Consider the following 14,101-nt stretch of genomic DNA (forward strand, 5'->3'; position numbering starts at 1 on the left):
AAATATTCTCATCTGTTTTGCACGCTCTCGACTCAATCCCATTTCATGAACTTAACTGGCGACATTGAACTGATTTTCACAATTTACTGAAAAATTATAACATTTAGCAATTTTTTATCAGTTGCCTAAATCATATAGGGCATAGGCTATATACAAATTCCACTGTGATCGTGAAAAAGATCTTTTTGAAAACTTTAATAACAAACCAAACTTTGCAACTCAAACTTCTACAAAAATTCAGTTTTAATTTAATGAATTTGGTCAAAACGTCAAATAGCCTACAAAGCATGTTTTGAACTGAAACAAAAAGTAGACCTCAAAATAGAAATCAAAAGCTACCAAAAAAAGGTAAAAAAAATTTGATGTTTTCTGGGAGAAGTTTCTCAAACCCACGACTTAGTTGTTTGATTTTTCGGACGAAAACTTTTACATAATCAATTTTCTTTCAAAAGTTTTGAGTTGCTACAGAGTGACTTATTCCAGTACGGTGGGTTTTCTACCTCTACAACAGGTTCACCCATGCTTTACAAACAATGTAAAATCAAGAAAAATTTATGATTATTATGCTTGCTAAAAGTGTAATGTTGCAAAATTTGTGAGATATATTTCGTAACACAACAATCAGGACAAAACAACAGAAGCATGACGTGTAAAACAGCTACAAATAGTTTACGGAAATTTAAACACTAACATAAAAATCAAACGATTTCAAATAAGCAGTGGCCTTTATGACAGCCAAAGTCGCGCCGTATTTTGCGCAATTCAACTGCGCATCCGTAAGCCTTGTGACAAACCATGCGCTTCAATGTAGATTCTGTGCTAACAATATAGCCAGTTCCTTTCAAAATAAATCCAATCCAGACTAAAAAGCGAAACTGAAGCAAAAAGGCTTGCATTATTACGAACGCAGTTCACACGAATTTCTAGTGATTTTTTACTTTGATTTTTCGTCTAATATACCACTTTGAAGTGAAACTGAAAAAGATTATGACAGCAGTTAAAATAGCAAAAGTGGAAAGAGAGCCTTTCAAGAAGCCATCCAACCGAATGTCTGAAAAAGAAAAAGATTATAAATTTTCCTACGGAGAAAAGATAAAATTAAATAAAAACAGTAGCCTACAGATATAGTAATTTTTACCTATACCCTACACATGATCAACGTGTAGGCTAGGTAGGCCATCGTTTATACAACATTTTTAACTAAGGAGTGAGTGGTAAGATAAGATGATAAAATCAAGAAGTTTAACTATGATGATGGATTATAGCAGCGTATAAGAAACCTGAAACCAAATATTTTGGTTTGGAATACGTAATCCTGAGCAGACAATTGATAATGGAGCAATATTACAATAATGCAATACTACATTGATTTTAACATCTTCAAGCTTTGTAATTGTAACTTTGTCGAATTTGTTAACTTGATAACTTATTTCGCTCTCAAGCACGTTTTAACGTTCGCGTTTAGACCTTTACTATGTTGATTGATTGTTGTATATTCGTTATGATAGTCAAAAATAAAAAAAACAACTGAAATGGACTGAATTGAAGTTCTAATCGGTAGATAATTTTTCAGCCTGCATCTGCATGAGTGCTGCTCACTTTACTTTAATTACACTAATTGCTTAAAATGCAAAAAGGGGAACTTCGGGTATTTTTGAATGTCCTCAGAATATTTTTCATTAAAAAAGAAGATGTCCTCAGAAAATGGACATTATGGTAACCTCATTTATAGCAAAAGGTGTTTCAGCTAAGTATTTTAAAAATTACCGTATTATAGACTGTGGTTGTTGTTTCTTTTAGCAGTGGTGTTGATAAATTAAAGCATTATTTTAAAAAAGTATTTAAACGTTGTCTGAACTGTTATGTTTTAAAATTACAACAACAACGGTTTTTGAACACTTTGCAAAAAAAACTTTAAAAACCATATCACCAAATTTAAAAAAAGTGTTGGAAAAATGTTATCCAGTGTCAAAATAAAGCAACGTTTTCTAACCAACTCCAGTAGCGTTTATAAGCATATCGCTGAAAGCGAAACCATTAATAAACCAAAAACCAACGTTAAGCATGGCTCAAAAAAACATTTAAAAATCTGCGATACAACAATTTTTAAAGGTTTTGCTGAAGCGATTCATAGATGTTGTATAAAAGCCACAACCGCTAACACCTCAACGATGGTCTAAAAAGCGTCAGGAATACGTTAAAGTCAAGAAAAAAACGGTTTTACAACGTTTTTTCTTGTCGTTTTTTTCAAGTTTGGTTGTTTGCTAGGTTGACTCCAAAATAAATCTTGGCTTTCGACTTTGTACTTCAGTATATTCTTTGCTTTCTGTTTAAAAGAGTTGTTGCTACTTGCTCACTAATTCCGTTGACACGCCCCGATAGGACCAGACAAATAAAATGCTGAAATCGATATTTGCGCTCACTCAAAATAATATGATGGGCTACCCAATAATTTTGCTGGCCATGTCAAAAAGTTACTTTCAATCTTTAATGAAGACTAAATTTATACCACTTGAGGAATTAGGATTTCCGTATTTTAATTAGTTGAATTTAGTTGAATATTGTTTTAGTTTCTCACTCACTAAACAACAGAGATGTACGTATACGCCGCAAATTCTACGCCGTAGACTTGCGGCGTAGAATTTTTGTTTACGCTAAAGCTTACGGCCACATTTTTTTGGATAGTTGTCGCTTGAGGCTACGCCGTAAAGTTTTCGCGGTTCTTTAGCGTATAGCGTCAGCGCATACTTTTTAATGTCTTTTTTTTTGCTACAACACGCCAATACCTTCCAGCGCTGCAGTTGAAAGAATGTTTTCAATGAGCAAAGACATATTGAAACCAAAACGCAGCAAAATGTCAGATAAACACTTTCAGATGCTTGTGTTTCTTCGTGGAAATTCAAAATAAAACTTGTTTGATTCAAGTGGTTTATACCGTGTGAATGTTTGGCACCTAGCAAACAAAATGAGTTTACGCTAGTGTATGCGCTGACGCTGATGCCGCCAACTTTTTTTACAAGTTACGTTGACGCATACGGCGTATGGTTTTTCGAACGTTTGTGTTTACGCTGACGGCGGCAAATTTTTTTTGTATGCGCGTACATCACTGCTAAACAAGGAGTTGCAATATTGTGATAACACACAATGATGATGTCGTTTTTGTGAATTAGCAATTTAAAGTAAAAAAAATTGAAAGCAGTTGAAATTACAGTTTCGTTGCTGTTAATATTTTATACTTCGAAGATTTTTTGTTCTTCTAGCAAAGTTCATGCATATTGCTTAGGCCTGAGCGGTTATCACGAAAGCAGCAAAGTTAATCTTTTTGGTTTAACTGAACTTGGGTTCTTGATGTGTGATCTTTCAATTTTATATGTTTTTCTTGCATGTACATCTAGGCTATATACTTCGATGATCTAAGGCTACAGCTATATGTGCTATACAAAATCAAAATTTTATCGATAGTGGATCATAACCCCTGTAATTTCTTTAAACTCAAACGAAGTCTATTGTATTTTTGTACTGTAGCCTAACTGCAAAAAACTGTAAAAGAAATATTGAATTAGCATTTGTGAATAATAGAAAAAAGACATTTTTCTGTATTTGTGACACCAATGAGTTTATCAACTTCTGCTTCAAAGATTATAGTCAAACTAAAAGTTAATGAACAATATCATGCAAATTTGAAACCATTTCAGTTAAATGTTTGAAGACCCAAAACTAACCAAAAATAACTTTAGAGTAGCTGTGTGTTACAAACGACTCTTCTTTATCTTGCACAAGGAAAATGTTAAGACAAATCATTTAATAAACGTTAAAAAACGTTTTAGACTACTTGTTATGTTAAAAACTTACTTCTGCAGGTCTCGCCGGATGCAAAATGCAAGGGACACCGTTGGCACAAGCCTGGTGCTACACATTCTCCACCGTTACAGTCTTGGGGATCGCATATTGCTGGAAGTCAAAACATAAAAATTATATAGGGTTAGGAAGTGGTGAATGACATGGTTTGCGGTCTGTTCAGTGGCACAACACTCGCATTCTGATGAAGGAGCCAGGTCCCACTTGTACATCTCCGAACGAAAGCGGCCGACGCCAGTTCGCAAGCGGTTAAGCCTGACCCACGCAAGCCTTGCGAGGGACATCCCCGGTGGACGGGGATCGGCGTTGGGTATGAAGTCACGGAGCGTGGGGGTGTGGTTTTATACTAAAACCGGGTAATTATACTAAAACCGGGTATTTAAAACCGGGTAAAGGTGAGTCCTATACTTGATTCCAAGCATAGGGGAATGAGAAGATAAGTTTCTCATTATACTAAGCCTTCGGCACTAATGAGAGTAGGGTGGCCAGTTCCTTTCTCTCGGCCGCCTTTCCTTCAGCAGCTACGCCCACCTAATTTATTACACTCTGGGTAGAAGTAAGCAGTGTTTTTCAACAACCAGCATAAGCCGGGAGTCGAACCAGGATTGCATAATTGGAAAGCGAGCGCCTTACCTGCTGCGATATCCCAACGCCTGAGTACCGAATGGGTACCAAAACTGAAATAAAAGTAGGCAAGATATTCAGTCTGAATATTTCACAAAAGCTGCATTTTCCCATGTGTGGCTTACATTATAGGCTACCTGAATCACATTTAGGTCCGCTATATCCTTCTGAGCAATTTTTTCCATCATCACCACAGGATCCATTTTTTATGTTGCAACTTCCTATTTGATTTTCTTCAATAGAAGGGCAGCCATTGCCGCAAACCATTGTGCAGTTAGGACCCCATACACCAGTTTCACATCCAGTCTAGAGATAAAACAACAGTGGTCAACAACTGATAAACTTTAACAGAACTACAGCACTCACCATTGAGAGTTTTTTTCATAAAGACCCTTGTGCAAGATCAGGGGTGCAAAATAATGCTTATTGTACTTTGTTACTTACTTGGCTGATAAGTAAAGCAACATAAAGATTTGGCTATAGCTGACAGAAGTAGCCTAACGACTGAAATGCAAAAGCGGATCGTGGCCTATATTGTATATAGGCTACAAGTGATCTTAACAATTTTTTTAAATGTGAAAAAGCAGCATTACAAGCCATTTTCTCATGCTCATCATCATCATCATTATGTTCCTTCCTCGTATTGAGGGTAGGATACAATGCGCCATTGTTCTCGACCATGAGCTGTTCCTACTGCCTTTTCAATTTTCATAACTTAATTTTTTCTCATGCTACAGTAGTTTTAATCCAAACTTCTAAAGCTATGAAGTTGGATTAGATCAGCCTACTTTGTTTAATAGTGATGTGTTTAACAACATCGTTTTTGATTGTATAGGCTCCAGCGGCGTTTATTTAACTTTGTTACATAGCCTACATCAGTCTCGTGTGCGCGCTAAAGTTCAAATATTCGCCATTTCCTAGTTGCCCTGTTGGCGGCAATGAAGCATACTGTCGGTCGCTTTTTTTCTGCAGTTACAGCTCGGAATTTACATACATCAATCTCCTGTGCGCGCTAAAGTTCAAATATTCGTCATTTCCTAAGTTACCCTGTTGGCGGCAATGAAGCATACGGTCGGTCGCTTTTTTGCTGCAGTTACAGCTCGGAATTTAGGCTGTTACTTTTAGAAATGAGTTGTTATTGCCAGGCCCGGATTTAGGGGGGGGCATTTTTTTTGAACAGGGGCCCCCGATCTAAAAGTGCCCCGGCCCCCATCAGCTAAATCCGGCCCTGGTTATTGCAGGCTCAGTAGGTTACTCCAAGTCTTCTACCGCAGAATAGGTCAATGAGACTTTGCAAGAACAATAAATGGATAGGCTCTGCATTATAAAGAAATCATTGGAAAGTAACTATCTTTTTGTTACATTTCTACAGATTTTGGATCCTTTTAAAGCGCAAATAAATTCTTTTTGGTAAATCCAACATTTCATCCAATATTTTATACAGTATAATGGTCATCAATCCAGTAGTTGTAGTGTTACACTATGCACTGCTCCTTACCCCCCAAAGAAAACTCTGTTAAACAGTCGCAAATCAGCAAAAGCTTATCAAAACTTACATCATTACATCCGAGTCCTATAAAGCCTCTGTTGCACATTGCACTTTTACTAATGATCTCTTGAGCTTCATTTGTGCACAGGCCAGAAATTCTGTGACATGTTGAGAACGGACAACCTTCACCGCATTGCAAATCACAGCTCTTGCCCCAAAAACCTTCCGCTGCGCATGGAGTGTCATCCAACTAGTAATACATCAAATCTTTAGTAATGTACTCAAGGAATGGGTTATCATTCGAAGGCTAATGAGAAGTCGGAATCAAAACTTCCAACTTTGCTGCGCAAGATTGTTAGATTGAGTTTCAAGTAACCTAAAGCTTAAACTTAGGTTACTGATTATATGTATGTGATGTGCCCTGTTACAGGCCAAACTAACTGTTTGGTACACCTGCCAGGGAATGGGATGGAATGGAATGGAAGATGGAATGGAAGACAGATTTTGGGATGGAAGATGGAAAATGTCAAGGATGGAAAGGAATGGAAGATCTTGATGATGGGATGGAAAACAATCTTCCATCATTCCATCCCAATTCCATCATTAACTTTGTAACGCTTTATCAAGACATGCAAAATATTACGTTGCTTGCTGAAATAATTCTAACGGTACGTTCAAACAATAATTCAAACGGTACGTATTACGTGATCCTTAGGCAAATACTGCTGTTAAATATTTAGCTTAAATTTGGCCTATAGTTTTTAGGTTTATTTGTGGCATTATTTAACACGGAGATCACAAAATGTGAAAATGGAAGATGGAACGGAAGATGGAAGAGATTTCTGAAATGGAATGAAAGATTTCTAAGATGGAATGGAGATGGAATGGAAGAAATCTCAGGATGAAAGATGGAAAAAAACGTCTTCCATTCCATCCCATACCCTGACACCTGCTCCAGTGTTTGTTTTGCAGCTTAAAGTAGAGCCTTGAGGTTTACTATGGAACAACGTAATGCTATTAACATAAAAATGAAAAATACTCAGTGAAACTATGCTCTTCGAACGAACACGAATAGTCGTCATTCGTAGGCCGTTCGTGTTTAAATATTTTGTTAGGAAAGCTTGGTGCAATTATTTTGAAACACAAACATTTCGATTTTGCCATAATTTTTACCAACCATCAAGATTTGTTAAAAGTTGCACTAATAAAAACAAAAAACGATTTAATTGTGTTTTTTGAACAAAAAAAAAACCTTCGTTTACGTCTTCGTAAATTTTTCTCTTGTTCGACGGGAACAAAGTCAAAAAAAAAAAAAAACAACTCTCAAACCAATCAAAAATATGCCTAATGCCTAAATATGGCATTAGACTATGGTTGCCTTGTCACGGAATCGACAAACCCACGCATCGCTACTCGCTAGCCTACTATGTTATGAACTATACTCACTTTACGTTGTTACAAATTTAACCTTATTTAAAGTTTTGAAAAATAATTGAAACTAGGCCTAATTTAATTTTCTCAAGTCAATTACCTCGTTGCAACTATAGCCAGTGTACCCTGAAGTAGAACCACATGAACAGCCACCGTCTGTAAAATTACACACTTCAGGGTTACTGCAACCTTCGCTACAGTCGTTGGTACAATCTAGACCCCACTTTCCAACTACGTCACATCCAATCTGTGAAATTGAAAACAAACATTAGGCCAAATTTTGGCTACAACCATCTGAACAAGTTAAACCTGAAAGTAAAACGATTTTCCTTTAGCGAGTACGATTGCAAGGAGGCTATAACTAGAAACAGGAGGTTAACCTAAATGCGTTTCCAACTGTTTTAGGCTACTGTTTTATATGACGTTTGTCACATACCAGTTGGGTCTTCGTGTTCAAAAAACTTGAATCTTTTTTGCAAAACTCAAACTTGCATTTGAAATCAAATCAACTGCGCTCGAATTACTGATCATAACAACTGATCAGGGCCGGATTTATCTGATGGGGGCCCGGGACACTTTTAGATCGGGGGGCCCCCGTGCAAAAAAATTTTTCGCACCTACGGCGCGTAAAAACCATCTCTACGTCTACAGTAGCATCAGTCCAGTACTGCACAGTATTTTGCAGAAACTTTAAAGATCAAAAGGAATAAAATAACACAAAATCACATTTTTTTCCACATAGGGGGGCCCTTCAAAAGTCGGGGGGCCCGGGGCAACTGCCCCCTCTGCCCCCCCCCCCCCCCTAAATCCGGGCCTGCAACTGATTGAGATTTATTCCCATCAGCTTCCAACAGTGATCCGGAATAGTTCAATTTTATGTGCAGTCAAGTTAAAATTGATGAAAATAAAGAGTACAAATATGAATCGATTGAGTTTGTACCTCTGGCGCAAAGGTGCTAACTGGGCAAACTATTCCAAGACTGTTTTGGAGAAAAAAAACAAAACTTTATTTTATTGTAACCAAATATTTTTCATGTTCATATCATTTAGACGTTTTTTTTTTACAAATTAAGTCAACAAATATTGATAAGACAGATAATATAGTTTCACAAATATCGTGAATCTGGGGTAGTAAAAGGATAGACCCTCGGCCCCAGAGGCTCACACGACGAAGACAAAGAAAATCCAAACTCACTGGTGTCTGATTGCAGTTGAGTGAAGGTTGACTCCATCGAGCGTTTTCTTCACATATTGTGACGTTGAAACAAGAGTACAAAACCGGAGAATCTGGAGTCCCAACACCTCTGCTAAGTTGAGGTTCACTCGTAGCATTGCATAGAAGGTCAGAACAAGATGGAGAGAGAATACCGTCCGGTAAAAGACTACACTCTTCTGAAAAAAAAATATGCGATTTTTCATACGCAATTAACAAGTAGTTTTTGTTGTACAAAGTCATTTTAAAATTTTACCAAACATTTGTTTCAAAATATCTATCAGCCTACCTCTTGTGTTCAACGTTGCATTTGCAGTTGTGATTTCTGCATCAAACGCCCCTTTCTTCACAATTCTAATTTCTGTTGGGTTTTGCATGAAAACAACGTTGTCGATGGTGAGCTTTATCGTCAAATTTTCGCTATCAGAAGTATTTGATAAAATACCTGAAAGAAAAACAAAACGCATAATCATTGATGACTGTTATCATGTTCAACCCTGGAGTACCAACGGATGGTAGGTAAAGGAAGCACAATAATTCTTACATAACAATAACTTGCAACTCAATGATCAATTAAATCTAAACGTAAGAGCAACTTACATATGTTTCTTACTAACAATCGTAGCCTCGTGATATTAAAAAACACTCGGCCATTTACCAACTAAAAGAATTCTCAAGAACATTCTAGATACAGTACAGAAGTATGATGCTTGGCAAACCTTAAATCCGATAAACAAGTCTATGGCGTCAAATGTGTACACTGTATACACTAAGATTGTTAGTGAAGCAAAAAATTTCTAGAAGGAGACTTCGGCGCGACTGCTACAACTTCTCAATCTTTAACCCCGGATTTTGCATTGCGTCACTTAACAAAAGTAAATCATTGGCTTATTTGATCTTCGTCAACGATCCTGTTCTCGCACTTACGATGATGACACCAATCAAGATGACAAAACTAGAAGAGGAAAGAAGAACCATAATGTATTCTGACCTTTATCAAAAACTCGTCTGAGAGCTCAAATCACACTCAAGCGCTTGTTCTTGCGTTACCATGAAAGGCTCACCAATGCTTGTACGAGTGTCTTTGGTACTTCGTTTGTTTTTTTTTTGTTTGTTTTTTTCTTATTGACTATTTCATCACTCTTCTGGTGACTCTATCAAAACCTTTTTCCATGTCCATTAAACACATTTACAAGTTTTTTTCTCGTTTCGATATTTCTCCTCCTGCCACTTCTCAGAATGCAAATGACATCTGTTTTTCCTTCCTCAACCGTAAAGCCGTGCTGCAACTCGTCCAGATTTAATGAAGATCTTAACCTTTTTTCCAATACTCCTTCCACAATCTTCATCGCATGTTACAACAGTTTTCCTCTTCTTTATGACTCATAATTCATTCTTCATGAGAAATACACAAGGATAAGAGTATAATGAAAAACAAAGACAAACCAATCTGAATGGGGAACAGCGACTGCATGCCAATCTTGATTGCACTTATTGCACTGTTGTTTTTTCACATTTAATACAAAATGGTCTACTGCAGTGGGTGCAACAAAATCTTATTGGGCTTCTTCCTCGTTACGTAATTTTTCATTATCACACAAACTTATAGGCTAGTCTTCATTAATAACAACTTTATCAGTAGATACTTACTGTATCCGGTCATTTTTGTAATGTTCAGTATGTTTCCATTTGAATAATTCACGTCTGCAACGCTCCGACCATCCACATACCAAATGAAAGAAATGGTTTCATTGCTAAGATTTGTTATTGTGGCCTGGAAATATAAAAAGGATGAAGTGTGTTGTATTTTTACACATATAATAAAAATGAAGTAAATAAGGTCGCATGACGACTACAACAAAGTGACATGCCAAAATAATTCGGAACAACTAACTTGATGACTACATGTCTCTTTGCTGCTTTCAGTTGTCTGTTGTACTACATCATGTTGTCACAATTGGCGTAAAAAAAAAAATATATATATAAATTATCACTGTGCAACAGCAAAAAATTAAGGCAACAATAAAGCGTTGCTGGATATTTTCAGTTCGCTGAGCAGGAACAATGGGTTCTGGCTCCACTTTTGTCTATCATCCCTTATCTCTTTGTCTTTTGGCTTTTGACTACGTCAAACTTTGACAAAAAAAACTACAAATTTGCATAACATCAACAGTTTTATATCAATATCAATGACATTAACAACTAAACGAAAACCACCCATTACCTTGTGGCTTGCACCATAAATATAAGACACAAAAAATAACACTAATGGACAGGGCCGTTGAGACGATAATTAGGGACCTGTACTGGGCCTCAAACTCCTCGGGCCTCAAACCAAGATACTTTTAAGAAAAGGCATACTATATTCAAAGAACACGAAGTGGTTTCTTCGTTCCCAGCCCCCTTGAAACTTTCATGGGTCCCTAAAACCATCCCGCGCCTGGGTCCAAAAGCACTTTCTATAAGACCTCCTGTCAGTGCTACTGCCAATGTATGATGAAAGGGGTTCCTGGAGTTATTTCAAAGAAATGCCAACAATTTTTAGTTGTAGGTCTACATTGCATTGAGTAATGGTGAAGTTGTGAGCAACTTTTTGCACAGTGATACAGTTTTGGATGTAACATATCTTTAACAGCATACATTTAGTCTCTCAATCTTGCGTGATTGATAAAGTAGCCTTCTGTAGTTAAATAAAAGCTACGGTCATGTTTACACGCACTGCCGATTGTTAATTCTTGTTTGCATGACATGTAACTGCTAAATGTATAATTCATGGCTTGTAAGGAAATTTTGTTATTCGAGAAAATCTGGTTTCAAATTTTATGGAAAAGGAAGTTTCTGAGGAAATGGATAAAATATCAGGAAATCAGGTTGAAATAAGAGATTTTTGCAAGAGAAAGAGATGCTTGAAACAACACTCCGGTTTATCATATGGAAATGCTACAAATCTAATTTTCAATGACAAACTTCATAGGCTGCTATACAAGTCTACAGTCTCCAAATACAGCTTTTGGACCATTTTTTTGATAGCTTACATAATCCTAAACCTTAACTATTAAGTTCAATGGCTACTGGAGGTTACACAACTGTTTACATGGAGTCCAGGGGCGGACAGTAACATGCTACTTTTGTAACGTTACTACTTTTTTGGTGGTGATAGCGACGTTACATCTTTGTAAGAGTAGCGGTTGCAGTAGCGAAACTACTTTTTTCCAATGTAAAGGTAACGGATAAGCGTTATGCTACATTTGCTTCAATCGTACTTACGCTAATCGCTACTTTCCAATTTAAATTAGAAAAAAATGAATTGTTTTTAGAGATTTTGATTGAACCACTGGTGTGGTCAAATTAGCTACTAGTTTCAAACTTTTGGAAATCTTGTTTCTCGTGTGATGCAAACCAGATATAAAGTCAATAATGTTTATTTCATTCGTTTTCAGAGTCAGTTTGACTTCACAAGGTACTTGAATAGAGCTTTTTAGGGTCAGCTCAAGAAAAAAGTAGCAGAAGCGCGTGCAACTCTTGAACTAAATAGCGATGGCACATATTAGCCTACTTTTCATCGACTGGTAGCAAGGAGAGGGGGCACCGCTGTTTTGGCATATTGTAGCCATAATAGCGCGCTATTTTAAAAATAGCGTATGCCTACCTCTGATACAGACGCACTTTCATAAATCTAACCTGGGCTTAAGATCTATAGAAGTATGGGGTACGCTAATGTCTGTGAAAACATTCAAAATGAAATTCTTGAAGATATTCAATTGATTCTCACCTCAAATTCTGCGCTTGATGCAACAATTCTGGTTAAATTTGTCGGACTAATTTCGACTTCAACGCCACAGCATGCTGTCAATAAATATGTTAGTGTTGGGATTGCTGTTCTATTTATTTCATGCACATTATACAGTAGTAGGCCTAATACAAAATTCGTCTAAACTTCAAGCATTGGAGTTCAGACTGAAAAGTACTCAAAAATAAAACAGTAAAAATACATATCTTATGCAGCTATAGGCCGAATATTGGGACTATATTCGCCATATCTTGCAATACCAATCTTTATTTTATTAATTCTACATTAGTCTGCAGATGTTGAATAAGTGAAAACAGGACGGATTTTACTAAGAGGCAACTTGTTTGTTTTGTGCATGTTTTTAAGCTACCAGTACAGTATAAATGCTACATTAGGCCAACTACATCTATTCATGCAAGATATTGAAGATCTGCAATGTCAGCAAAATCACAAATATTCGATAGGATCTGGCAAATAAAATATTGTTCGGGCAATTGGAGGTTGAAACTTCTGTGAATCGATACCTTAAAGCTAAAGGTTAACCTAAGATCAGTCGATTGTCGAATCTGATTTAGAATCAGGTTTGCTGTGAATGAAGAAATTAAAATTAACGATTTTGTGCTTGCGTTTGAAGGATTCTGACAGCACAAAGAAGAATTCAAAATCATCATTATTGGAATCTCTCGAGATCAAATTAACAAAGAACATCTCAAGAAAATTGATCTGCGACTGCAGCAAACGCAAAAAGAAAATGCGCAGTGGTTTTATAAATTGCACAATTTAGTTTGCCTTTGGTTTGTAAGTTTTCCGAAAGGTTTGAAAAGCAGTAGGTCAACTACAGCGCTCCTGAGTTAAAGTTACTGCAACTTGTTTCATGAGAAATAGAATCCCCAAAATTTGCAGTTTTAAATTTCTTTTTCCTTGGTTATATGCAGCTAATCTCCCACTGTTACAAACGTTTTAGAATGTATTTCAAAGATTTCACCTTGACTTTTTCACAAACAACCCAATTATCTACTTTATTTTATTAAATTGTCATCACCAACGATTTCACCAAAATACTTGACAGCAACATTTGATAGATCCATTTGTAGCAGAAAGGAATTCTAGAATTCTATTCTAGCATAAACTGACTATCTCACAATGGGGGAACAAGTTTAATGTTAAAAATTTTAAGTCTGGTGATGGAAAAAGATGTAGCTTACTTTTCTTTCGTAATAACTACAAGGCCGTTCTTTTGTAACTTTATAAAGTGTTACACAAGTGCAAAGTCCAATGCAGGATCTTGCCGCCCACAATAGCAACTCGGATGAATCTATGAGCTCTATGGCTCTGTGGGCATGGGGTATTCTTAATTTAAAAATAAAAGTCGAGTATTTAATAGTAATGTTATCTGCTATACGCCATCATAGACAACACTCTCTTAATCAATTCATAAGTAAGGCGATTATTTTTTGACTTGTCAAAAAAAGTCAAAAACTGGTCAAAATTTATAAACGTGAAATGGTTTGAATACGACAGCAACGAATGAATGCAGACCATCTGCCTCGCTTACCTTGAAAGAACAATAGCAGCACCAAGAACTTCAGCATTTTTACCGCCACGACAGTGTCAATCGCAATCAGTTCAAGTTGTCAATTTGTCTAAGAACTTTTTGTATAACCTACCACTAGATTTGCATATAGCAAATATATCC

The 14,101-nt window shown here is 36.5% G+C and overlaps 1 protein-coding gene across 1 annotated transcript; it reads right to left on the reverse strand.

The window, feature by feature from the left end:
- Nucleotides 1-64: 64 nt before the first annotated feature.
- Nucleotides 65-14,101, reverse strand: LOC145772326 (uncharacterized). Its single transcript, XM_082584201.1, has 10 exons — nt 13,961-14,101; nt 12,388-12,461; nt 10,266-10,389; nt 8,905-9,060; nt 8,598-8,794; nt 7,503-7,649; nt 6,039-6,221; nt 4,620-4,788; nt 3,853-3,951; nt 65-1,051 (listed from the first exon to the last, which is right to left on the reverse strand). Exons 1-10 carry the CDS (start codon nt 13,995-13,997, stop codon nt 924-926), a joined length of 1,314 nt encoding a protein of 437 aa, XP_082440327.1. The 5' UTR covers nt 13,998-14,101; the 3' UTR covers nt 65-923.

Source organism: Aplidium turbinatum, chromosome 6 (assembly GCF_918807975.1).
Source record: "Aplidium turbinatum chromosome 6, kaAplTurb1.1, whole genome shotgun sequence".
Taxonomy (NCBI): domain Eukaryota; kingdom Metazoa; phylum Chordata; class Ascidiacea; order Aplousobranchia; family Polyclinidae; genus Aplidium; species Aplidium turbinatum.